The 25,411-nt window shown below is 38.8% G+C and overlaps 6 protein-coding genes across 9 annotated transcripts; 4 read left to right on the plus strand and 2 right to left on the minus strand.

The window, feature by feature from the left end:
- Positions 1-999: 999 nt before the first annotated feature.
- LOC104112206 (uncharacterized) lies at positions 1,000-2,210 on the plus strand. The gene is made up of 3 exons (XM_009622064.4): positions 1,000-1,397; positions 1,498-1,572; positions 1,664-2,210. Exons 1-3 carry the CDS (start codon positions 1,341-1,343, stop codon positions 1,976-1,978), a joined length of 447 nt encoding a protein of 148 aa, XP_009620359.1. The 5' UTR covers positions 1,000-1,340; the 3' UTR covers positions 1,979-2,210.
- A 403-nt stretch (positions 2,211-2,613) lies between these two features.
- On the plus strand, positions 2,614-5,683 carry LOC104112208 (zinc finger CCCH domain-containing protein 39-like). Of its 3 annotated transcripts, none has more exons than XM_009622066.4 (3): positions 2,614-3,596; positions 4,058-4,151; positions 5,177-5,683. In XM_009622066.4, the coding sequence occupies exons 1-3, from the start codon at positions 2,987-2,989 to the stop codon at positions 5,265-5,267; spliced, it is 795 nt and encodes a 264-aa protein (XP_009620361.1). In that variant the 5' UTR covers positions 2,614-2,986; the 3' UTR covers positions 5,268-5,683. The 3 variants fall into 3 exon arrangements, with proteins under 3 accessions (XP_009620361.1, XP_009620362.1, XP_009620360.1); XM_009622067.4 differs by lacking the exon at positions 4,058-4,151 and having other exon boundaries at positions 2,670-3,341; positions 3,414-3,596; XM_009622065.4 differs by lacking the exon at positions 4,058-4,151 and having other exon boundaries at positions 2,678-3,596.
- A 653-nt stretch (positions 5,684-6,336) lies between these two features.
- Positions 6,337-9,499, plus strand: LOC104112209 (PHD finger protein At2g01810-like). The gene is made up of 3 exons (XM_009622068.4): positions 6,337-6,867; positions 6,980-7,229; positions 7,432-9,499. The coding sequence occupies exons 1-3, from the start codon at positions 6,570-6,572 to the stop codon at positions 9,092-9,094; spliced, it is 2,211 nt and encodes a 736-aa protein (XP_009620363.1). The 5' UTR covers positions 6,337-6,569; the 3' UTR covers positions 9,095-9,499.
- On the minus strand, positions 9,358-11,892 carry LOC104112210 (uncharacterized). Of its 2 annotated transcripts, none has more exons than XM_009622073.4 (3): positions 11,754-11,892; positions 10,899-11,612; positions 9,358-9,810 (listed from the first exon to the last, which is right to left on the minus strand). In XM_009622073.4, the coding sequence occupies exons 2-3, from the start codon at positions 11,604-11,606 to the stop codon at positions 9,529-9,531; spliced, it is 990 nt and encodes a 329-aa protein (XP_009620368.1). In that variant the 5' UTR covers positions 11,607-11,612; positions 11,754-11,892; the 3' UTR covers positions 9,358-9,528. The 2 variants fall into 2 exon arrangements, with proteins under 2 accessions (XP_009620368.1, XP_009620367.1); XM_009622072.4 differs by having other exon boundaries at positions 10,899-11,641; positions 11,754-11,890.
- On the minus strand, positions 11,657-14,179 carry LOC104112211 (uncharacterized). The gene is made up of 4 exons (XM_009622074.4): positions 14,002-14,179; positions 13,399-13,630; positions 12,951-13,209; positions 11,657-12,092 (listed from the first exon to the last, which is right to left on the minus strand). The coding sequence occupies exons 1-4, from the start codon at positions 14,094-14,096 to the stop codon at positions 12,019-12,021; spliced, it is 660 nt and encodes a 219-aa protein (XP_009620369.2). The 5' UTR covers positions 14,097-14,179; the 3' UTR covers positions 11,657-12,018.
- Positions 14,180-14,862: 683 nt separating this feature from the next.
- LOC138908492 (uncharacterized) lies at positions 14,863-15,408 on the plus strand. The gene has a single exon (XM_070199165.1). The coding sequence runs from the start codon at positions 14,863-14,865 to the stop codon at positions 15,406-15,408; it is 546 nt and encodes a 181-aa protein (XP_070055266.1).
- The last annotated feature ends 10,003 nt before the right edge of the window (positions 15,409-25,411 follow it).

Consider the following 25,411-nt stretch of genomic DNA (forward strand, 5'->3'; position numbering starts at 1 on the left):
ATATTAAAAATTAAATACCTATGGGGCTTACACCTCGCAAAAAAAATATAATATATATATATATATATATATATATATATATATATATATATATATATATATATATATAGTTTTCTTCAATTTTATACAATTTTACCTGTTTATAAATATTTACTGTAATTATATTATTTTATAAAAATATTAAAAATTAAATACCTATGGGGCTTACACCTCGCTGAGGCAAATGTAATATATATATATATATATATATATATATATATATAGTTTTCTTCAATTTTATACAATTTTACCTGTTTATAAATATTTACTGTAATTATATTATTTTATAAAATATTAAAAATTAAATACCTATGGGGCTTACGTCTCGATGAGGCAAATATAAAACGCCTCGCCTTACGCTCACGCCTTTTAAAACACTGATTATAATTAGTAGCTGAGTTAAAAAAAGGTTTTGACATTAATTTATTTGATATCGGAACCGACTGCCGTGACGGATTCATGGACGTGCCCAATTTTGCTTTCAAGTTTTATCTAGTTGAGGATTGAGATCTGCTTTTTATTGGTCGTTTATATTTCCCCTTTTTTGGGTGACTTATTAGCTCCTACTTTACCAGTGCTAAATTACCTACAAAATAAAAAAACAACGGGGCATTGCTCTCCCTGTCATGTTTCTTTCTTTCTTATTTCACGACGAGATGACAACTTTTGGGAAGAATTCTAATGACGTTAACTTTTACTTCGAAATTGTAAAATGACAAAAAAAAAAAAAAAAAAGCTCTCTTTATCATTTCAACTGAAATAAAAAGAGAATTTTGATGTACAGTCAACGTAACAATAGACCAACGGCCAATGTGAATATGTTGTAAACGAAAATGAAATTGAACTTATTTTACTGAGAGTCAACAAGTTTGTGCTATCCTTTGACTCTGCACAGACTGTTGTACATGAGAATTACCAAGAAAACATAAACTATAAAGAGAAAGGACAAATAAGCTAAGAGAAATTATTGGCTTGTTAGTCTTTATAAGGCTCTTCACCGAAGCATTTGGTCAGTAACTATATTTCTCATCAAAACTCTCCCCAAAATAAACGGATGAATAATTCTTTTGAGACATTCTTGTCCGAGCAAAACCATCCGCCACGCTAGGAGAGATCAATACTTCTTGCATTGTGCCATGTGTTAGAATATGCATTCATTGAGGTAACCAATTGTGCATTTTTGAAGCTTATAAATTCACCAATCCAACCATTTCAAAATCCATTCCGTTTTTGCATTTTGATCAACAATTACTACTGCTACTTCTAAACATAAACAAGTTAAGCAACAAAAACCAATTAACATGGCAAGCCAAGGACGTGACAACCTTCATAGCATCCAAATCCCCGGCCAAGCCCAGGTTTTCGTTTAAATTCTTAACCTTCCTTTACCCATATGAAGCTCTGCCTTTTAATTCTTTATACTAGTACTAACTTTTTTTTTTTTTTAATTAATTGTAGATGAGAAGGGAAGACTTGTTGAATCAACCATCTGACATCCATAACCAAAGCCAAGCAACCAACTTGCTTCAAGAGGTTAAGACTTCTAAATTTTCTTGCTGATTAATTAAGAGATTAAGATGGAAATTGAAAGAATAATTAAGTTGTGATGTTATTAATGTTTCAGACGGGGACACAAGTGAAGAACATAGCACAAGGAGCAGCAGATATGGCTCAAGGAGCAGCAGGAAGTGCAGTGAACATGGCTCGAGGAGCTGCAACTGGTGCAGCAAACATGGCACACGGCGCAGCTGATGCAGTCAAGAATACTCTAGGAATCAATCCTGATTCCCACAACACCACTGACACCAAATATTTCAATCATCCCGGCACCATCAATTACAATGATGCAAATGCTAACACCACTGTTCCAGGCGATACAAATTATCCTGGCAGCTTGAACTTTCCTACCAACTCAATCAATCCCAGCACCGGCATTTAAACTGTCATTCGAGAATTCTTGTCATAGTTTTGATTATTGCGATTCATAATTTTTCTTCCCTGTTTTGTTTTCTTCTTCTTTTTTTTTTTACGGGAGATTGCAGACTGGAGGAGGCATGTTCTTCTAATCTCAATCCTCCATTCCCTGGTATAAAATAAGCTTCAATTTTTTCCCCCCTGAAAGAATACGTTGTCAAGTTGAAAAATGTTGATTGACCTACTAATTTTATTTATATCCTTGTTAATTTATTTGTTTAAAGATGTACCTGACCTGCAACGTTTGTTTTTATTTTGAACCTTGCTATATTTCCTCCTTCGATCCCCCCTCCCCACAACAATCACAACATTAATTATACTAGTACAACTCAATCACAAGTTAACTAGTTGGGAACAAAAATAGATTTAGATTAAGTGATGGAGGGCTTTTGACAAAATAATAGTGATAAAAGTAACAACACAATTATGATCTATGAATTTGCAAATTTACCTGTTAGGAAATCTCTTGATGATAATGTGGTCACGGCGGATTCAAAAGCAAGATGACACTTTTAATATTCAATAAAGGCTAAACCATAAGTTACACGTATAATAGTTGTGATATTAAATACTAATACTAAGCCTCAAGTTATACTAGTTGCTTAGATTGATTTAAGAAATTTTATTAGTCTCTTGGTATTAAATATTGCTCAGTTTTGACAAAGAAGACCCTTTATTATTCCAAAGCAAATGGTTAATGGTAGAATGATATGAAGAAGACCTCTTCGACGTCGTTTTGGTCATCTAAGAAAGAGGGAAGAGTATAATAACACCTGTTCAGTCGATTTGCCACAGTCCCACTACCGATCGCCTCATTTCGCCCATGTTAACAGTCATTCTCTATGTTTCAAATTTTTATTCCTTTTTAGATAGAAGTACAGTTTAGCACAACGACCATCTGGGTCACTCGATTTTAAACTCCCACAAACGCGATCAAGCAAGTTTTTCTGATTTTTTCAAAACCCGGGTGAGTATGCCTGCTAATAATTTTGGAATTTCCTATAAACATGAGGATGAGGAGAATTATTCTAACCATTGGCCTCGGTTTATCACGAGTGGCCAAAAATGTGGGATTAATTCTAACGCCGAATATCAAGCTTTTAAGAGACCCAAAATGATGAATTCAAAAATGGGGCTAGAAGACAACAGGTCAAATGTGGCTATGACCGTTGGTCCTCAACCACCATGCTTACAATTCAAAAGGTGGGGTAGCTGCAGTTATGGCGACGAGTGTCGTTATGCTCATATTACTGGGCCTTTGAAAGGCATTAGGGTTGAGGATCAAAGAAATCTCAGTAAAGTGAAATCATGTCATTTTTTCGGTAGTGGTAAGGAGTGTCCTTATGGAAATAAATGCCATTTTCTTCATGAACGTAATCAAAAACCTGAGGGGGGCGTAGGTTTTTGCAGGATCAGCTCTGCGATAAGCATTGCGACTATTGGGCGTGAAGTGAGAAACAACACTTCTTCTGATGCTGTGGATTTACGTATCAAGTTGCTGAAGACCAGGTTTTGCATCAATTGGGAAAGGACTGGTACCTGTGCATATGGTTCAAAGTGTCAATTTGCTCATGGGAAAGCAGGTTTTTCCACAACTATTAGTTCATTATTGAATGCTTATGCCCCTGTTTTTTTGTTCAGTATTTGATTAGTTGCTTGAGTTGATTTTCAAGTTGGTTAGTAGATATTCCATGTCTTTGTCCGTAAGCTGTTTCTGAAAATACTTTTATGTCAGTTAATGATTTATTACGAACAACATGTGAAAGTTCTTTCATTATGTATATTAGGTGTTGGATTTTTTCCTCAAACCTTTTGGCACTTCCAAAATGATATGCATAAAGCAAATTGTCAAGAGTCATTTTGGTGATCTGAATAAGAAGCTTAGGACACATGGTTAATGTGCAATTTCCTGGTTTCCAACTTCTATTTTCCGATCTCTAACAGGCACCTTTTTCTCTTTAAATTTCTGTTTAATTTGTTTTTGTACAAGACATTTTGGCGACAAACATGCTAATGCCAAAGTACCTGCCTGTTTATATGTCAGTTGATGAACTTTTATTGGATGCCAACTATAAGGATGGACATGTATTACGAGTCTATGTTCAAACATGTCATGGACACTCATGTCTGTCTTCCAAGTAATCACTTTAACCTGCTATCTATTTATGTAAAAGATCACACTAAGCTGCATATGCTTTCTGCTCTCAGCTGATGATTTGATGCTGATACTTGATTCCCATATAGCAGGGGAAGATTCAAATACTGCATTGAATTGCTATTGAAGCTTTCTCTTCTAGAAATTCCTTGAGCTTATTTAATACAACACATAATGATGCAGTTTATTGTTGGATATTTCTAAAAAGAAATTGTCTGTTCTATTCTTTGATTTCTGCCAGACCATTTTCTTCTTTTCGTTTCTGTTAGGCATGTTTTTTGTACCATACATATTGGTGACCGACATTCTATTACCAAAGTACCTGCCTGTCTAAATGTCGGTAGATATACTTTTAATTGGATGTCAACTATAAAGATGGACATATATGCTGAATCTATTTTCATACATTTCATGGACAGTCCTGTCTATATGGCTTCGCCCTGCTATCTATTTATCTGAAAAGATCACCAGATTAAGTTGTCTCGAGTTTCTGGCCTCAGCTGTTGACTTGGTGCTAATACTCGATTCCTTATAGCAGGGGAAGATTCAATTATTGCATTTAATGGCTAGTGAAGCTGCTCTTTTGGAAATTTCATGAGAATAGTTATTAACACATGTTGCTGCAGTTTTTTCTTGGATATTTCTAAAATGAATTGTGACTTCTGCTGCCAGAATTTATAAGGTGCTGACATTGTAAATTGCTGTGTGATTAGGAGGTGGAGTCTTAAGTTTTGGTCTTAGGTGTAGAGGATTAGAATGGTTTTTGTGTTACAAGTTTTTATGTTTGTTAATTATGCAATGTGCTGTGTTTAGACCTCAGTCAAAAACCTATATCTCAGAATTCCTGAAGATGCTATTGTGTGAAATTCAGCACTTCAACATAAGATGGTAGAGCCATGCAACAATTTTTCTTTCTATATATGCTTTTTTTCTCTTTATTTTTTTGATTGTATTCATCTTGTTTTCCTTAGACCATTTCTAATTTGTGATGCTTCTCAATATTGACAGAACTGCAGACTCTTGGATCTTCCAATACACTGGAGTCGTTGGGAAGCGCTGGCATTTGTGCTCCAGCCAAAAATGCAGCATCCGAGTGTAGATTCTTATTCAAGTGGACTAACGTACAGAAGATCAGCCAGATCTATGCTGACTGGATTGAAAGGGTACAGCTTGTCCCGTTATCATCACACACAGTGGAGAACTGAAGAACCTGAACTTGTGGAACTTTGATCAATTTTTGAAGTGGTTAATTAGGTGACCTTTTACGTATGCAGGGGCGACAGTTTTGATAACTCTTTAAGTTCAAAATGCTGCTTGCTTGATGCATAGCACTTCGTTTTTAATTTGAAGAAACCTGCCTTGTTTTTGTCTTGTGAAGTGAATGTATAGTGTCACAAATCAGAATTGGCTCATAGGTTCAGCAATGTATGGTGAATGATGCAAGTCAAAAGTACAGTTTCTACAACAATAGGTTCAGCAAAGATATACACATCTACCGGAAGAGGACTTCGTGAATGTGGGATGTCTTGTTGTTTAGCACTGTCCATGGAGTTTTCTATTTTTCCAATTTTTCCTAGTCTCATTGATCTTTTTTGATTGCATCCTCAAATTTTCATAGTCCTTTTGGAATCTGGAAGCTTAATACTTAATACATTTCTTTCTTTTTCTTCTGGGAAAGAGCTGTCCAAGATTGCAATTACAAGCTTTTTCAATTGCATTCAAGGAGTTAATAGGCCCTCAAGATGGGAATGTAATAGACTAGAGCATTGATAAAGACCATGACTCATCCCAAAACAAGCCAACACAGATTAATCATCTTCCCAAGTTTCACAATTTCACATGCATGATTAATCATTTCTTTTTATATGTTTTATAACACATCAAACATTAATCAACAGCCTTTAGGTCTAAGTTAAAAGCACACATAAAGAAAGAAACAAAATTTCCACAATTTTTTTATTAACTTCAACTTCAAAAAACTCTTTTTTCTTTCTTCAACTGAAAAGTCTGAAAAACTTAAGCATTGTTATTCCCCCCCCCCCCCCCCCCCCCCCCCCCCAAAACCCTGGTTGGGAAAGGTCAGAAACTCTCACGAACACGAAACAAGTATTGTTCCAAACCACGTGAACCAAAAAAAAAAAGTGAAAACAAAATCAAATATTCAAAACCTGTTGAACCTCATTTACCACAGTACCCTTTTAAAAAACTTCAAAACCCCACATTCAAACTTACCTCACTCTGCATTTTCCCAGGGCTAAATATGTAAACTCAGAAGTGGCATCATCAATATAGAGCGCCAAAACGTAAAAGAACATAACCATATAATCTCAACACACTCCCAAAATCCAAACTGACATTCTCAACAATTTGGCCAGAAAAACGACTCAGTGTAGTTTCTGCCATGGCTTCATCCACCATTATTGAAGCCTGTAAGAGTAGAAAGAGAAACCGAAAGCCATTTGTATTAGAAACATTCGCAACAGGAAACTCCATTGACGGTTTTTCAGGACCTTTTAAAGACAATATCCGAATGTTCCTCCAAGAATTTTCTAATATTGAAGATTACACTGTCTCTGGTTTTCCAATTTGGTCCACTTGGTTGATTTCTAACTCAACCGGTGCAGTTTTCCCACTCTACACCATTGAAGAAACCACTCAACTCTCTCTTAATCCTTTCTGTGATCACTGCAAATTCTCTGGTAAAATAAACTGAATACTCAAAATTTTTTATCTGCAAATTGGTTATTAATTTTGTTTGTGCTTTTGTTTGTTTGTAATTATTATTGATTTTATTTTTTTGGGTTGTTGAAGGCTGGGGTCACCATTATGTGTCAAATAGAAGATACCATTTGGTAATACCGGCAAATGAGAACTGGGAAAAGCCATTGGGAAGTGATTCTTTTGAAATCAGTACTCACGTTTTGCATGGTTTGATTCACTGCAATGGTTATGGCCATTTGGTGTCCATTAATAATGGCGTTGTTAAAGGGGATTCAAATTTGCTCTCTGGAACTGATTTCATGGATTTCTGGGATCGTCTTTGTACTATCTTCAAAACCAGGTATCAAACATCATACTGATTAATCTTAATCCTTTTTCATAGTTTTCCTGTGAGAAATTGTACTAACAATACACACTAGTAAAATTTGAAGTAAACAAAGCTATATTGCTAAAACATTGAGTAGTATTATTTGTAGTGTTTTTCCTTAGTACATGGAGTTGAAGAACCGTTTCTATCATTATTGTTATTATCATTTTGGCAGGAAAATTTCAGTGAATGATGTGTCAAAGAAGAGAGCTATGGATTTGAGGTTGCTTCATGGTGTTGCATATGGACAATCCTGGTTTGGGAAATGGGATTACAGATTTGGATGTGGAAGCTATGGAGTGACAGAGCAGAAATATGAAATTGCTGTTCAACTCCTAAGCTCATTAGGACTTGATAAGATTTTGAATGATTTCAAAAAGGATAATCCGAAAAGACTGAAAATCAAGCAGATTATCGGTACCTACAGAGAATTGAGTGAAGTTCCATTGATCACAATCAGTGACTTGTTTCAATTCATGCTTGCTTTTAAGTCTAAAGCTCCATTTCATAGTAAAAAGAAGCTTGAAAGTAGTGATGATTATTGGTGTGATCCTGATATAGGAGAGAAAAATAGGCCAATTAGTATGGATACATTTGTGAATTTGATGGCTAACAATGATTGTAGATGGCCTGCTAGAAGGCTAGAATTTGTGCTAATAGTGATTGTGAATTTGCTGAAAGAAAATCAAGAAAATGTGAACAGAAATTATGGGATGACAAGGCAGGACTTGAGAGATGAGGCAAGAAAATGCATTGGTGACACTGGTTTGATTGATTTTGTGCTGAAATCTATCAGATGTTTTCAATTGGGAAACCAAATTATTCGTCGATCTATTAACCCAAATACTAAGTTATTAGAATTCACTATCCATGAAGCTGCTAATAAGGAAGCAGAATCAATAAGTTTTCCAGTTTTGGACAAGGATTCTGGTTGCAGGTGGACTGAGAGGAAGGTGAAAAAAGCTGCAGAGTTCATTTTGAAAATCTTGAGAGCAGACAATGGTGATGGTGCAATGTCTAGGCAGGAGCTGCGTGACAAAGCTAGGACAACTATCCGTGACACCGGGCTGATTGATTACGTGCTGAAATCCATTAACAAATCCATGTTGGGAAACAAGATCATTTTTCGATCAAAAAATCCGTCTACTAAAAGAATTGAATTTGCATTTGAAGATATTGTCGATGCAAGCAGAGTTGACAACATTGAGTTAGACTTCAATATTGATCAAGATCTTGAGTACTTGTATGAAACAGTGCTTTTGAGTTACCCAGGATCAGACTCAGTGAGTTTGGCTACTCGGGTTGTCTTGGACAGCAAGAAATTTGTTAAAAAGTGGAAGCTTGAGAATCAAGAAAGCCAAATAATGGCATTAACATGTAAAGTCTTGCCGAGTTTCGACGAGTTAGAGAGTGAGTTGACTCGGCCATTGTCACCTGGTGTGGTTGTATTTGTTCCTCCTTGGATTACAATACGTGAGCTTAAGGGGGTGGCACAATTTGCATTAAGGGATACTTATTGCATAATGCAAAACTTTGTAGTAACACAAATTGGTGGTTTGAAAGGAATAGAGGATAAAAGGATGCTATCTTGCGCAGTGGGCAGAGATGCACACGTTTGGGTTAGAGGGCGTGGGCTGGACTTGGATACTGAACTGAGGTATGAAGGTGGGCCCATAAAGTTAAAGGTGGATTGCATTTGTGGGGCCAGGGATGATGATGGGGAGAGAATGGTAAATTGTGATGCTTGCCAAGTATGGTTCCACACAGTGTGCACAGGCATTGATGATCATGAGGAGGTACCAGCAATTTTCTTGTGTGAGAGTTGCAGAAATTTTTAATTTGATATAAGATATTAGTAGTACAAACTGAATTATCAAATCTAACACTATAGATTTATCAAAAATATAAACATATTCATGAATTATGTTGACTGGATTGGAAGGGTGCAGCTTGTCCTGTTATCACTCACGCGCAGTGGAGAACTGAAGAACCTGAACTGGTGTTTATTAGGTGACCTTTTGTGTAAGCAGGGGAGAGTTTTGGTAACTCTTTAGTTTAAGATTCTGTTTGTTTGATGTATAAGCACTTAAGTTTTTAGTTCTCGAAGAAACATGGCTTTGTTATCGTCTTGTGAAGTGAATGTATTACTTTCACTAATCAGAATAGGATAAACCAAATTACTAAAGAATTACAAATGCTACCATGATTTGATCACTACACACTATACTTGCATCTCTATATAATTTAATCCGTAAATATGTTTTGGGTGTCTTTATGCATTCCTTTCAACTGATTTTGCAAATTCCACAGTTGACCTAGCCAAAGCATCCATTGGGTCGACACATTTCTTCAGAAGAGGATCGTCTGGAGGTAACAGGTCACGCATGTCATCTGAGGCAATTATGATAGTGTTAACTGCCCTCACTAGGAGAACCTGTAGCGCGATTCTTAACAAATTCTGTGCCCCTTCAATGTCCTTCCTGTTTAAGGCTTCCACTGCAGGGATTACAGTGTGTTCCATGGTCGCCTTATCAGGCAACACAACTTCAAAACCCTACACTCAGTAAGAGAGGCATCAGATATTGATAATCAGTCATAACTCGAAATAATAAATCAAATCGTCTAACACATTAGTGTCATATCCAAAACTTAAAAGCTTCATAATTAGGGAAATGATAAGAAGATTAAAGCACTGTCTTCCAAAAACCTATCCCAGCATCTTTCATTGTGATACCTAAAAGAGTGTGCTTTCCTTTTTGTCTTTGAGACATGCCCCGAATTCAGTCCATAGCAACAATACACAAAATCTTGCTTAACCAACATGCCTACATTAGACAGATCTATACAATTGAATGTCAAAGAAGCAACCCCATGGAGAAAAGTTCGAAAATGGAACAGAAGCGGCAGTAAGAAAGAATACAAGAAAACAGGGAAAGGTTCCTCACTGCAATTGCTTCTTTGATTACTTGAAGTGGAAAAAGGGGAGCGGGTTGGTCACTGAAAACTAACTTTTACTCGGTTCTGTTTTCTGAATGGCACTAAACATACTTGGATTCATGCAGGGCCGGCAGTCTACAAACTGAGGGACTAGAAAATCCTATGAACTTGCAAAATACTGCTCTATAGCACCGAAGGAAAATAAATGAAATGAAACTGCTGAAATATTGGTATCCTATACACTATCACATGAAGAGGCGCATAAGACTACGTGCCGGAATGGTAAAAGATGCTGAGCCGAATAGTTTCATTGTAATGGTTTTTTGACAAGGATCACAGGAATCTCATCTTGACAAGTGGGATTGATATATCTCAGCACAACCAGATCGATAACAAGGGATGCTAAATGGATATTTCCTATCTCATGGCACTCAAAGCACAGGACTGACAGACAACTTATCCAATAACATACCATCCCCCAGACCCCAACAGTCCCAATTATCGAACATAAATTCTTGAAGCACCACAAATTCACAAGTTAAATGGTTGTTAAAACAGGGTAAATAATGGTTGGTAACACAGACGATGGGAAACTTGGGTGTTTCTTACACTAGTCACATACTGAAACAAGAGAGACATTTTCAGATTGTTGAAACAATCACATAAAAGTATGACATAAATAGTTCCAAGAACCACTATCAATACCTCATTTTGAAGCTTCTCCTGATAAACTCCAGCACTCAAAGTTGCATCAGAAGCTAGAACTCCAATTCGCAGAGTACTCCCAGCTTCTAGTGGTCGCAAATTTAATTCTTTGAGCTCCTTGGCCACACACTCGCCCATATGAAGGACAGGAACTGAAGAACCTTTTGCAACCTCATCATACCAAGAATGTGATATGTGACAAGGCATGACAATGCATCGAGCGCCAGATTTCTCAAGAAAGATCCTTTTGTCACTTAGATTTTTAACAACTAAAGCATGATCCTTTTGTAAGTTCTCATTTCTACCAACGAGTAACAAACTAGGTCCCCTTTCATGGAATGAAAGCTCTTTGTTAAGAACTGGATCAGAACAAAGAACAAAAGGAAGGCCATTGCCTCCATCTTTGGAACTCCATGTGACAAGTTTTCTCACAAAATTGAGAGTGGTTCCAATGGATAACCCCCCAATGATCCCTACCGCATTTTCTTGGGTGAGCAGAACAGCAGAATCAGGACGCTTTAAAGCGGCACCTAAAGGAGAATTCTCCGTTGTATGGGCTAAATTGCTGCTTTCTTCAGTTTGTGAGATTATGGATGAAGGTGGTGTGGCCAGAACTGAACCTTTTCTGGTTCTGTTATGGCTATGGTGGCTGCTCATACGAGTCAATGTACATGTTGAATAATTCAATGAGTTTAAAGACATCATCATTGTTCTCTACAAAGTTCAGGCCAACTCTGTTAGACCTAAGAGAATAAATCTTTCTTGTTGGTTCAAAATGTACATTAACTTAGCAAAACTGCAGAAGGGGTAGTCCTCTTAGATCTGATTTCAATGTAAAAATTACCAATCTTTTACCTGAAAAAGAAATCTTGGATTTCTCAGAAAATCTTCCTTTACCCTCAAGGTAGAGAAGAGGACTTCTGCAGCAAATTTAGAAACTACCCAACATCAGCTAGATTTACACTGGCTAGCCATTAGAAGCAAAAAAACACCTCTGCAAATGCAAATCTTCTGATGATTCTGCTAATATCAGCTTCCATGGATGTAGCACACTCCTCTAGTTGGGGGGCTGGGGTGTATGGAACTCTTAAGTTCGAGATTCTTTGTACCAGAGAAGAATCTAATCTAAAAGGCACCAACTTTTCCAAGTCAGTAACAAGCTTTTCCCAAAAAGAAATTCAGAAAATGCAAAACCTGGTATGAAACGAAAACTCAATCACTTTTCTTTGTAATTGAGAAGAATACCTAGTTGGAAGGAAATATATGCAAGTGAGTCGGCTCCAGTAATCACTATTCACCAATCAATTACTTCAAAGGAATCTCTTTTTATGTTTTATCTTTCTCTATCACGCTTTTCTATTGCTGAACAAATAATTATTCCATGGAACGAAACAAAAAGACAGAAATCCTTGTTACCTAGTGTAGGTTGGTGCTTGTCTTTCTGGGTCCCCCCATATGATTCATCACAAAGTGCAGGCTAGTCCCACAGTAGTTTCTTTATTGAAAATATCACTCTTTCTTTGTTAAAGGAGCAATGATAATCTTATAGAAACAATATTAATTACCATGATTGAGGTATGAAAATTAATACACCTATGACTGTTACAAGTGCCGCTGACTCAGCATTAAAATTGCTGTGATATAATAATTGTACGAAGAAATGTATGAAGCTGGGATGATGGCATGATGCGTCAGAAATGTTCCAAAATATATATATTTAAAGAAAAAACTTTATGATGTATAGCTGTTCTATTTCATACTGTTTTTGGACAAGCTACAATAATGCTGATATGGAAATGGACGATTAGAAGTAAAAGAAGAAGAAATTTGACGTTTTTCTATCCTACTGTGAAATAACTGTTCAATGACACTCCTACAGGCTACAATAATGTTGAAACCCCACAAGTAACATCTCATTTCTTGGAAGCCAGGTGACGGGAATTGAGATTTGAGAGCATGGGAACAAAAATATGCTTATAAAAATGTATTGCAACCTAAATATATGACAACGTTAATAAAAAAAAGGTGATGAAATCAGCTAGCAAATCTAACTCTGCTTTTGTTCATTTCTGAGAGAGGCCTTAGGTTTGGAGAAGCGAATCAGCTTTGTGACATCTGCTCTGATAGAAAAGAAGGCAGAAAGCAAAGCAATTAGCATGGTTGGGTATATGACTACACTTTTGGAATTCCTAAAAAGGACTTGCTTCTCAAGCCCCCATGTGATGAGAAGGACCCCAATAAGACTGAATCTCCCTGATTTCATTAGTCCAAAAAATGCTCCTGCCACTGACAAATAACTTCCTACTATAACCTGTGACATCCAAAACCAAGTATCATAAAGCAGAACAATTAAAGAAGAACAACTCGGAGCCCGTAATTCATTCAACAGTTTATATATCCTATTTGCAGTATAATTTTCTGATAAAAGAAATTCAATTAAACCCCTTGTCCGAACTAACTCCACCCTTGCCCAAAGAAGCAGCATAAATTGATAACCAACCTCTAGGTTTTGGAGGTCATGTGTTACAGGAGATTGCTTCATGTTGGTGAATTTGTAGATTTTCAGAAGCTTGTCATAACTCGGGATGGTGTTGTTCTTATAAATGGCCTTTACTACGGCTCCTGGGTAAAGCAGGGCTTTTACCAAACCTCCAGGAATAATTCCATTTGCATATAACAGAGATAGGGACACCTCAATAGGTGTGGTACATGTACCAATTCTACATGGAAATCTGCAAAGCATTACAATCAAAAGTCATAAATTGTTCTTGAACTTGAGTAACCATGCTAGCATTTTTCACAAAATGTTTAGACTCGAATTCACAAAATGATTAACGTACATTTATTGAAGGGAGAACCAAATAATAAGGCGAATCTACCGCATCCCCATTATTAATATTGTTTTTGCTTCTTTTAATACTTGTCCTAATCAAGAACTTTTGTTGAGCTTTTATCAAATTAATCTAAGAGAAAAGGCATTGGGCGTCCATCTGAAAAGGTAACATGTGCTCAAATTGACAACTGATTCAATAAGGGAAAATATCGCGATCCCTAACTCACGAAATATTTGGTGCAGAAGCAAATGAGAAGGTATTATTAGAACCTGAAAAGTGGGACTTGGAACAGTATTAGAAGAAAGTATAGCCGGGAAGCGACGAAATAGACGTCCCGTGCCCATTTCTTTGACGCAGACGCCATGCCAATTGCCAGAAAGTGTTCCTGAAAGGGCCATAACCTTTATTCGACTAAGGAAAGAAAAAAGAAAAGAAAAATGGGAAACCACTTTTTTGTGGGCCATTAAGACCCTGAAGGGCCCATCTCCCATCACTTGCGCTGCCTCCATCATTTTCCTCCTCTCTCTCTTTTTTTTTTTTTTTTTTTTGTGTGTGTGTTGGGAAAAATAGTCAATTTCTCCTATATTATTTAAAATTAAAATTAAAATTTTTGGTCTAGTATTATCCCATTAGAAAATTATTTTGTTTTTACCCTTGACCCCTAATAAAGTTTCAACATGAGAGAGAGTTTTAAATCATAGTAAGAAATTGACAAACTTAGTTCTTCTCTATTGGATCGTCTGGTAGTGGCTATGGTGAGGTACACGGTGGCTTCGGCTGTGGGGTTAGGAACGGAGGAGGCACTTCACTGTTGGATTTCGCTAGAGCTTTTGAGTTGGTGACCGTGAACTCTATTTTTTTCAAAGAAGGAGGAGTATTTGATTACTTTCCGGAATATGGTGGCTAAGACTCAGATTGATTATCTTCTCTTCTAGAGGTGTGATAAGGGGTTGTGCGGGGATTGTAAGGTGATCCCGAGTGAGAACCTCGCGACACAGCATAGACTCTTGGTGATGGACATCGGTATCTTGATAAAGAGAAAGAAGAGGTTTGTACGGGGTCAACCAAGGATCATGTGATGAGCCTTGACTAAGGATACTGCGCTGGAGTTGGAGGGGAAGTTGGCGACGATGGGAGCCTGGAAGAGTGGTGGAGATGCTAGCGGTAAGTGGATGGCGACGGCGGATTGTATAAGGGAGGTGACAAGAGAGGTATTAGGGGTCTCGAAGGGATACTCAGGTGGGCACCGAGGCGACTGTTGGTGGAATGACGTGGTCCAGAGTAAAGTGGAAGCAAATAAAGCGGCTTACCTTAAGTTAGTGGAGAGCACCGACGAGGAGCAGATGAGAGCGAACATAGAAAGGTATAAGGAAGCTAGGAGGGAGGCGAAAGTAGCAGTCACGGAGGCTAAGACGACTGCGTTTGGGCGGCTGTATGAGGAATTGGGGGGTAAAGGTGGGGACAAGAAGTTATTTCGGCTGGCCAAAGCGAGAGAGAGGAAGGCTCGTGATCTGGAGCAAGTGAGGTGTATCAAAGACGAGAAAGGTCGTGTATCGATGAAAGAAGCCCAAATTAAGCAGAGATGGCAGTCGTATTTTCATAGACTTCTGAATGAAGAGGGAGACAAAAACATCAAGTTAGGGGAATTAGGGCACTCCGAGAGTCACCAAGACTAGAGGGATTTGCACATGGTATTTATTGATCTAGAGAAGGCATATGACAAGGTCCCTAGGGACGTTCTTTGGAGATGCCTGGAGGTGAAAGGTGTGCCGGTAGGCGTATGACAAGGTCCCTAGGGACGTTCTTTGGAGATGCCTGGAGGTGAAAGGTGTGCCGGTAGCTTATATTAGTGCAATAAAGTATTTGTATGATGGAGCTAAGACTCGGGTAAGGACTGTGGGAGGGGACTCAGAGCCTTTTCCGGTAGTTATGGGGTTACACCAAGGATCTGCGCTCAACCCATTCTTATTTGCTCTGGTGATGGACGCACTGACACACCATATTCAAGGGGAGGTGCCATGGTGTATGTCGTTCGCTGATGATATAGTTCTGATTGATGAGAAGAAAGACAGTGTGAATGATAGACTGGAGGTATGGAGGCAGGCCCTGGAGTCTAAAGGTTTCAAGTTGAGTAAGACCAAGACGGAATATTTGGAGTGTCAATTCAGCGAGGGGTCGGGGGAAGCATTCGTGGAGGTGATACTTGACTCGCAAGTCATCCCTAAGAGAGAGAGTTTCAAGTATCTAGGGTCAATTATCCAGGGAGACGGGGAGATCGACAGGGATGTCACGCACCATATCGGGGTGGGGTGGATGAAATAGAGGTTAGCGTTTGGAGTCCTGTGCGACAAGAAGATGCCACTGAAACTTAAAGGTAAGTTCTATAGAGCGGTGGTTAGACCGGCCATATTGTATGGAACTGAGTGTTGGTCAGTCAAGAATTCTCATATCCAGAAGATGAAAGTAGCAGAAATGAGGATGTTGAGATGGATGTGTGGGTACACTAGGTTGGATAAGATTAGGAATGAAGATATTCGGGAGAGTGTGGGCGTGGCTCCCATGGACGTCAAGATACGGGAAGCGAGGCTTAGATGGTTCGGGCACGTGCATAGGAGGAGCTTAGAGGCCCCGGTTAGGAGGTGTGAATGGTTGACTTTGACAGGTATGAGAAGAGGTAGAGGGCGACCTAAGAAGTATTGGGGCGAGGTGATCAGGTAAGATATGGCGCAACTTCAAATTTCTGAGGACATGGCCCTGGATAGGGAGGTGTGGAGGTCGAGCATTATGGTTGTAGGTTAGGGGGTAGTTGAGCATTTTTCCAGCTAGTCTGATAGAGTTTGGTCTAGGTCTGCTAGCGGTTGTTGTTCATCACATGATTTTTATTTCCATAATTTATTTTTCAATTTTATTATTGACATACTTATTGCCCTTCCACTTATTTGTTGTCTTTTACAGTGCTGATTCTATTATTTGGTTTCTGTGTTGTTACAGATCTTTTGTCTCTGAGCCGAGGGTCTCCCGAAAACAGCCTCTCTACCCCCGGGTATGAGTAAGGTCTGCATACACTCTACTCTTCCCAAACCCCACTAGTGGGATTACTACTGGGTTGATATTGTTGTTGTGATTCTTCTCTATCAAAAAACTTGAACAGGTCAGATTGGAGGTCAGTTAATCACAAAAGCAAATATGAGAATATGAGATAAAATTACTAATAACAAGGGTAGGAATAGAACAAAAATCTAACGGAGGATAAAATTGAACAACTTTAAATAATATAACAATAACTTCGCCTCAATTTTAAAAGAGTTAGGGGTTGACTATATGAATACTCACGACTGTGTTTCTCCATTTAAGCTCAATTCATATTATCTTTATACCAAATAAAATAAAAGTAAATCATAAATTAAATATATGAATAGTAATAATAATATTAATCGCTCTCTATATTTTTACTTGTTTTATGACTAAATCTGGACCTTTTCCTTTTTTTCTTTTCATCCGCTTCCATCATTTTCCAAGTATTTTTTTTTAAATAAAAAGGAATTCAATGTTGTAATGACAACCAAATCCTCAAAAGAACTAGGCTGCGTGCACGGAATTTTTTTCCTGTTTTTTGAAAATAAAAAGGAATTTTAGGTTCAAATGATAATCAAAATCTGAAAAGAATTAGGCGTGGACGGAATCTTTTTCCTTGGAAATTACGTAAATTTCAAGGGACTAAGACGTTTTCTTATTCTTTTTACAATAAGGATAAGTCCTAAATAATCATTGTTCTTAAAACTTTAAAATATTCAATGTTTCATTTAAATCTTATGCTGTTGGGTGTAACGACCCAACCGATCGTTTTGAGTATTACAATATTGTTTCCCCATTTACTGCTCTATTTATGCTTTACAATTGTTATGTGACTCGCCGGGGTGATTGGTTCGGGTCCGGTGAGGTTTTGTAATGAATTGGAATACTTAGTTCTAAGGTTTAAAGCTTAAGTTAAAATAGTGATCGGATGTCGACTTATGTGTAAACGACCCCCGAAATAGAGTTTTGAAGATTTCAATAGCTCTGTATGGTGATTTTGGACTTAGAAGCGTGTTCGAAAAATTATTTGGAAGCCCGTAGCTAAATTAGGCTTGAAATGGCGAAAATAAGAATTTAAGTTTGGAAGTTTGACCGGAGAGTTGACTTTTTTGATGTTAGGGCCGGAATCCGATTCTGAAAATTTGAATAGGTCCGTTATGTCATTTACGACTTGTGTGCAAAATTGGAGGCCAATCGGACTTGATTTGATAGGTTTCAGTATTGAATGTAAAAGTTGAAAGTTCTTAGTTTCATTAAGCTTGAATTGGGGCATGATTCGTGGTTTTAGCGTTGTTTGTTATGATTTGAGGCTTCGACTAAGTTCGTATAATATTTTAGGACTTATTGGTGTATTTGGTTGAGGTCCCGGGGGCCTTGGGTGAGTTTCAGATGGTTAACGGATCGAATTCGTGCTTAGAAGAAAATCTGAAAGTTTCTGCCATCTGATACAATCGCACCTGCGGAAATTGGCTCGCAGGTGCGAGCTCACATAAGCGAGCATGGCAAGCGCAGAGGCGGCGTTGCACCTGCAAAGGTTCGATCGCAGAAGAGGAAATGAGGGGGGCCAGGCGGCTTCGCGAAAGCGGACAGCTTCTCGCAGAAGCGAGTCCGCAGAAGCGATGAAGCCGCAAAAGCGAAGGAATTCTAGCATCTGCGAGACCGTAGATGCGGCTAAAAATCTCGCAGAAGCGGAAACCCCTGGACAGTACAAAAACATAGGGGTTTTGATTTTTTTTTTATTTTTGGGCATTTCAAACTCGGGATGGGCGATTTTGAACGAGGTTTTCGCGGGAATTCTTGAGGTAAGTCACTTGTGATTATTTTTACTCCATAATATTGAATTATCATCGAATAATTCGACTAGATTACGTATTTTTGAGGTATAAATCGGGGATTTGGGCCTAGGGATTTGGAAATAAGATTTGATTATTTGGAGGTCGAGTTGATATCGGATTTGGATAATTTTTATATGGCTGAACTCGTAGTTGAATGGGCGTTCATATTTTGTAACTTTTGTCGGATTCCGAGACGTGGGCCCCACGAGAGATTTTTGAGTTAAATTTCGAATATTTGTTGGAAAATTTATATTTTCATATGGAATTTATTCCTATAATTTGTATTGGCTGAATCGAATTAATTATGACTAGATTCGAGCTGATCGGAGTCAAAAAATTGAGGGAAAGACATTCTACTTGACTTATTGAGCGTGATTCGAGGTAAGTGGCTTGTCTAACCCTGTGTGGAGAAAATTTCCCTAGGATTTGATACTGTTGTAATATTTTGTGATATGTGAGCGCCGTCTACGCGAGGTGACGAGCGCGTACACTGGCTAAATTTGGAAATATTGGTTCTTACTGAGTAATCTTCTTTAAAATTCTTTAATTGAGTTGCCTTAGTATATGTAGTGATCATGATTAGCCTAGTATCATATGTCTACGTGCCTTAACTCTTACTTGCAATATGTGCAATATGTTTAGTTGAATTACATGCTTTCCTCGATTTGATTTAAATCTTTAACTGTAATATCTCTGGCTGAAAATTTATTGTTCCTCCGATTACTTGCTGCATATTTATTTTGGGACTACGAGGCGGTTCCTCGGGAGATCCCCCTGTACTGCATATTTATTTTGGGACTACGAGGCAGTTCCTCGGGATATTCCCCTCTACTGCATATTTATTTTGGGATTACGAGGCGGTAACTCGGGAGATCCCCTTGCATATTTACTTTTGGGACTACGAGACGGTATCTTGGGAGATCCCTTGTTGAGCATTTACTTTTGGGACTACGAGATGGTATCTCGGGAGCGCTCCCTATTGCTTACCTCTATTTGCTGTGTTGTTCACTCCTCAGTTATTTCATTATATTATTATATCCTTTGTCTTAATTTTTCTATTATTTCTAGTAGGGTCTGACCTGACCTCGTCACTACTCTACCGAGGTTAGACTTGGCACTTACTGGGTACCGTTGTGGTGTACTCATGCTACTCTTCTGCATATTTTTTTGTGCAGATCCAGGTACCGCTTACCAGCCCCGATATCAGTGAGCTACCTGTAAATGAAGACTTCCAGCTTTCCAGGTATATCTGCCAGCGTCCGCAGACCTCAGAGTGTCCCCCCTCCTTATCATGTTGTTTCCTTGTTTTAGTAGACTCTGATGTATAGAGACATTAGTATTTCTCTTAGAAGCTTGTGACTTGTTTCTACCGGGTTTTGGAAGATTGTAGTTCTTTGACTTGCAGTTTTTATTTATTACAACTATTGAGGTTTCAGTTTCAGACTCTTATTATGTTATTCCGCAATTTGTTAGGCTTACCTAGTCTTAGAGACTAGGTGCAATCGCGACATCCTACGGAGGGTGAATTGGGGTCGTGACACTGGGCTTATATAATTTTTTTTAGAACTTCCGAATTAATCCTTATGACAATTCGCAAGTTATAATTTTATAATTTCCCTGCAAGTCAGGCGGGATTGATCTAACTATGGTTAATTTAGTAAGTAAATGACTGGGACCTCAATCATGTATGATCATCTCAAACATGTGTTTGGCGATTTAATTAACGCCAACTTAATGAATGTCGTTACTGCTGCCAGGGCCGGGACGGAAGATGAAATTAACGTTATTTTGGTCTTTTAGATATTTTTCTCTCATAAACCTTATTTTGATATAGAGGTGGTAAATGGGCGGGCCGGATCAGATATGAATTAATAAAAAACGAGTAACATAAAAACAAATAAATTATCAAACCCGACTAATATTTAATACAGATAGAAAATGAGTTTACCGGCGGATAATATCCGTGGTTTCTTGAATATGATCACTTTTGAGAGAATTTCTAGTTTTTCAAACTTGAAAAATTTCACTTTGAGTCTTTGCAAATGTAAAAGTTAAACTCATTAGTCATTCATTGATTATCCATCTTTGTTTGAGTGGATAATATGAATCTTATTCATATATATTTGACTCACTTTTTAAAAAGTTCATTATGCAATTCATTTTTTGATGAAAAATATGAATGAATAACTATTTTTTTAATCCATTTTGCTATCACTATTCCGGTATAAGTTATCTCAGATTGAATCTGGTTTAAAATAATGGTAGTGGAATTGCTGTACAAAATTACACCTGCTATAGCCAAACGTCTATCGAACAATGTATAAAAATGGTTCCAAAATGTCTAAGCGGGACCATCGCCGGTTTCTCCCACCGCACCTCCGATTTCCATTTTCCTATTTTGACTAGTAATTCCTTCTGCGCCTTTTTTCTATTGCAGCACCGAGCTCAAACAGGCTCTCGGCCTGCATTTCCACTTTACGTACTCTAATGACTAATCACTTTTATATAATTCTAAGGGCGGGGTGGTAAAGTCTTTTGGGGCACGCTATGATGAAATCACTTTAGTATCTACAACTTTCGTTATCAAGAATTAAAAGGATGGCTGCAAATTGCATAAGTGATAAGCCGCAAGTTCGTTTTTTAAACTATCCCGCCTCTGCGTGTTTGACCAAAAAATATAACTTTCGGCTAAACTATTAAATTTATGTAATAATGAGTTAAATCTAGTTAAAGATAATAATTCTAAATGCAAATCTTGAAAACGTGTGGGAAATGGGGACAAATCCCATAAATAATTAATGACAATAAGTGTAAAATATCCTTAAAGTATGAGCAATACTGGAGGTGTAACTAGCAATAAATAGCAATAAATGATATTTAAATAAATAGGGAGAATGATTCACCCAATAATAAATGGATTAGACGAATGTTACTTCTGACAATGATGAGTGACAGAAAGATCCAAGATTTGTTTAAACAATCCTCAGATCTGGTGGAAAAGTGTGGATTGACATGAGTAAGAATCTTTATCAAAAGGTAATCTTTGTATTTTCGCAAGAGAGAAATAATCTTCTTCTGAAAAGTGTTCTTATCAAAATGAATATTACATGCCCCTAGCATTGTTTCTTCTTTATATATATACGTGACATTTTTCTAAGAAACCATAATAGTATAAGTGCAGAGAATATCCACTAGAATATTCTCTTTTAATATCCTATCCTGACAAACTAGCCGTTACAGCTCCTATCATCAATATTCAACCTCGACCTCGACCCTTGTTGACATCTCGATTACGGTTCTTGTCGACATCTCGACTATGGCTCTTGTCGACACTTCGGCCAATGACTTTGCTGCTACTTGGGTGACCTCGACCGATTCTTTCCTTAATGCTATATTACGCTAAATATCCTTAGGGCGGATTTTGGCCTATACAGTTAGCCCCTCCGCTTATTAAGGCCGACACCAGACGACCTTGATGAGCGAACTTTGCGTAACGTGATCGAAGTGTTTAGACGAGATGAATGAGTCGTGATGGTTAAGGTGAGTAGGCAGCGTGTCCCATTGTGAATCGTAAGTTTTGGGGTTTCAAATCCCACGAATCAAGGTGACGTCATGGCGGCTGACGTCATTATGGCGTAATTTCCCGAGACGTTGCTTCGTTTCGCGCGCGCCTCCTGATAGGGCATGCCGCTTCGGTTATAGTGCCATGTAATGATGGCTAGTTTCTTGGTTTCGATGCCTGCACCCTTATAAATAGGGGTGTGTGGGTAACGTTTTAACATTTACGAAATTTCTTGTACCCAGCAAACGCTGCATCTTCTTCTTCCTCCATTGTTTGAAACTTCTTACTGGTTTTAACGATTCTCGATGCTTCTAAAATTTCCTTACTCGAACATCTTCCCTTAATTAACATGACTAAGGCATCCTCTGCTCCTAGTATGGCAATAGATCCTACCCCTTTGGCGGTGCTGATACCCCCTCACGCCGATAAGATCTCTATCGCCGCTGAGGAAGAGAACTTCCCTACGGTGGAGGAAATATTCCCCGTAATGAGAAAATTAGGTTCGATTTCTCGAAGATGCCTGAGGACGACCCTGAGGTCCCGGAATCAACGATGAAGGAGATCGATCTCGCCAAGCTTAGGGCTAAGTTCAAAATTCCTGCCAATATCGATCTGATCCCAGCGGAGCCCGATGTGGTACAAATACATCGCCCCGGGTATTGCGCATTTTATGCTTATCCTTTCTACGTTGGCTATTCCTTTCCTCTTCTCCCCTTGACAGAGGAGTTTTGTCTCTATTACGGTGTTTGCCCGGCCCAACTCTCTCCCTTATCCGCATGCTTACAAAATTCGCGGAATTGGCTGGGGTCGAGGTCACACTCCGCCACCTGATGTATCTTTTCGCTCCCAGTTTCTATAATGGGACGATGCTGCACCTCCGCCACCGAGGAATTAAGTGCCTAGTGGTGATGATGGACGATAAGGCAAATCGTCATTTCTGGCTCAACTACTTTTTTCATCAAAACCAAGGACGTGGTGGCCAACACTAGCGGATTCCCTGAGATTTTGCCCGTTTGTTTGCCTGTTTCAGTCGTAGCCTGACATTCCGTCCCTTCTTCGTGCAGCCGATACTACGCCCCCTCTTCTGGTCGGGGATATTCATGACTGGGTCTGTCAGGTTCTGCCTCACACAATGGGGATTCGTGAATGGCCGGCCTTTCTCAAGAGGTTCGGGCCCGCGTCTTCCGCGAACGATAAGTTCATCTATGTTTTTTTTTTATTTTTTATTAATTTTTATATCTAGACTGTTCTGGCCTCATGGTCGCTTGCTCGTTATAGTTTTGAATACTAAGTGACAGTCTCTTAATCTTTCTTTTTCAGCCCGAGGACCTTCGAATAGACTGATGGCCCCTCCTCCTTCATTTCGTAAGAGAAAGGCTGCTTCTTCTTCGGGGCCTGTTCCCATTATGACCGCGACCAGACCCGTCCGATTGTCCGCTTCTATTTCTTTTTCTACCTCGGCTAGGTATGGCCGGTCGTCGACTACATCTGCAGTAGAACTCCCGACTTCCCCTTTGCATCATCTAGTGGACGAGGATGATGAAGAGGAATCGTCGCCGAGTGGAGGTAACTTGCTTCCCCGTAAGAGGAGATCAGTGATGGAGGATTTCATCATCTGAGAATCGGCGACCAAAGAGTTTAGAGGTAACACTGAATTGCCGCTTGTGATTCCGCCATCGTCATAAGCTGAAGAGGGTGCACCTCTCCCTAAGATCGTGATGAGATTTGAAGGGCCATCGGCGAGAGTCCCTGACGACTTGTGGCAGGACAAGCCCTCAGCCTCGCGACCGACCAAGAATCTTTCTTCGAGGGCCGACTTAAAAGGAAAATGCGTAGCCGAGGAAGGTTACGAGACGAGCTTTGACATGGATGCCGAGGAGGTAAGGATGATGGGGGAAGGGCTTACCCGACTCGAGGTGAGGTTGGAGGGGACCCGAATAGCTTTGTGATGTGTATTATGACTTGCGTGTGTGGTCGAGTTTGGTTTTCGGACGATTTAAGATCAAATTGGAAGAACGATTCTTATTTAAAAAGCTTAAAAGAAAAGAGTTGATTGGAGAGTTGACTTTAGAGCAAACGACTCCGAAATAGAATTTCGATGGTTCCAATAGCTCCGTATGGTGATTTTGGACTTAGGAGTGTGTCCGGATATTTATTTGGAAGTCTATAGTTAATTTTGTTTAAAATGGCGAAAGTTGAAATTGGAAGGTTTAAAAGTTTGACCGGGACTTGACTTTGGTGATACAGGGGTCGGAATATGATTCCGAGAGTTGGATTAGCTTCTTTATTTCATTTGGAACTTTCATGAAAAATTTGACGTCATTCCGGGTTAGTTTGATATATTTCGGCATGAGTTTTGGAAGTTGGAAGATGTGGAAATTTATGAGTTCGATTTGTGGTGTGATTCGTGGTTTCGATGTTGTTTGATGTAGTTTGAGGCCTCGAGCAGGTCCGCGTTACGTTTTAGGACTTGTTGGTATGTTTGGTTGAGGTCCCGAGTGGCTCGGGTGTGTTTCGGAGTGAGTTTTGAGCGAGTCTGGCCATTTCGGCACTCTGATGTTGTTCTGGAACTTTGGAAGTGCGGGGGACACATTTTGGAATGCTGAGGAAAAGGAAACATGTGGACCACAAAGGAAAAGTGCGGACCACAGAGGTAATGTGCAGACCGCAGAGGAATTGTGTGGACAGCAGAATTCCTCTCGCGGCCGTAGAATTGAGATTTCTGCAGATTAGATGGTCCGATTTCGGAAGCTTAAATCTTTTGATTTATCAGAAATTTGGAGATGATCTAAAAATAAAAGTTGTAGCCCTTTGAGTCTAGTTTTCAGAAAGGTAAACCAATTATCATTTGGACATATGTACCGAACGTTATGGCTAATTTACTAAAGCTAGGTAGTGTAGTGGTTGCTGAAGTGCGGCCGCATAATTTGGATTGCGGCCGCAGAGACCTTAAATGTGCGGACCGCACAAAATAATGTGCGGTCAGCACTTTAGAAGTCAGATGTGGTACCATATAAATGAGGTTTTTATCTCATTTTTTATTTTCGGACTTTTGGAGCTCGGTTTGTGGCGATTGTTCGTGGGATTTTCAAGAAAATCATCGGGGTAAGTGATTCTTACTCGGGTTTGGTTAATATACAAGAATATATCATTGTTTTCATCATTTAATTAGTATTTTGAGATGAAAATTTGGAAAAAATTATAGAA

The sequence above is a fragment of the Nicotiana tomentosiformis genome, chromosome 3 (genome assembly GCF_000390325.3).
Source record: "Nicotiana tomentosiformis chromosome 3, ASM39032v3, whole genome shotgun sequence".
Lineage (NCBI taxonomy): Eukaryota > Viridiplantae > Streptophyta > Magnoliopsida > Solanales > Solanaceae > Nicotiana > Nicotiana tomentosiformis.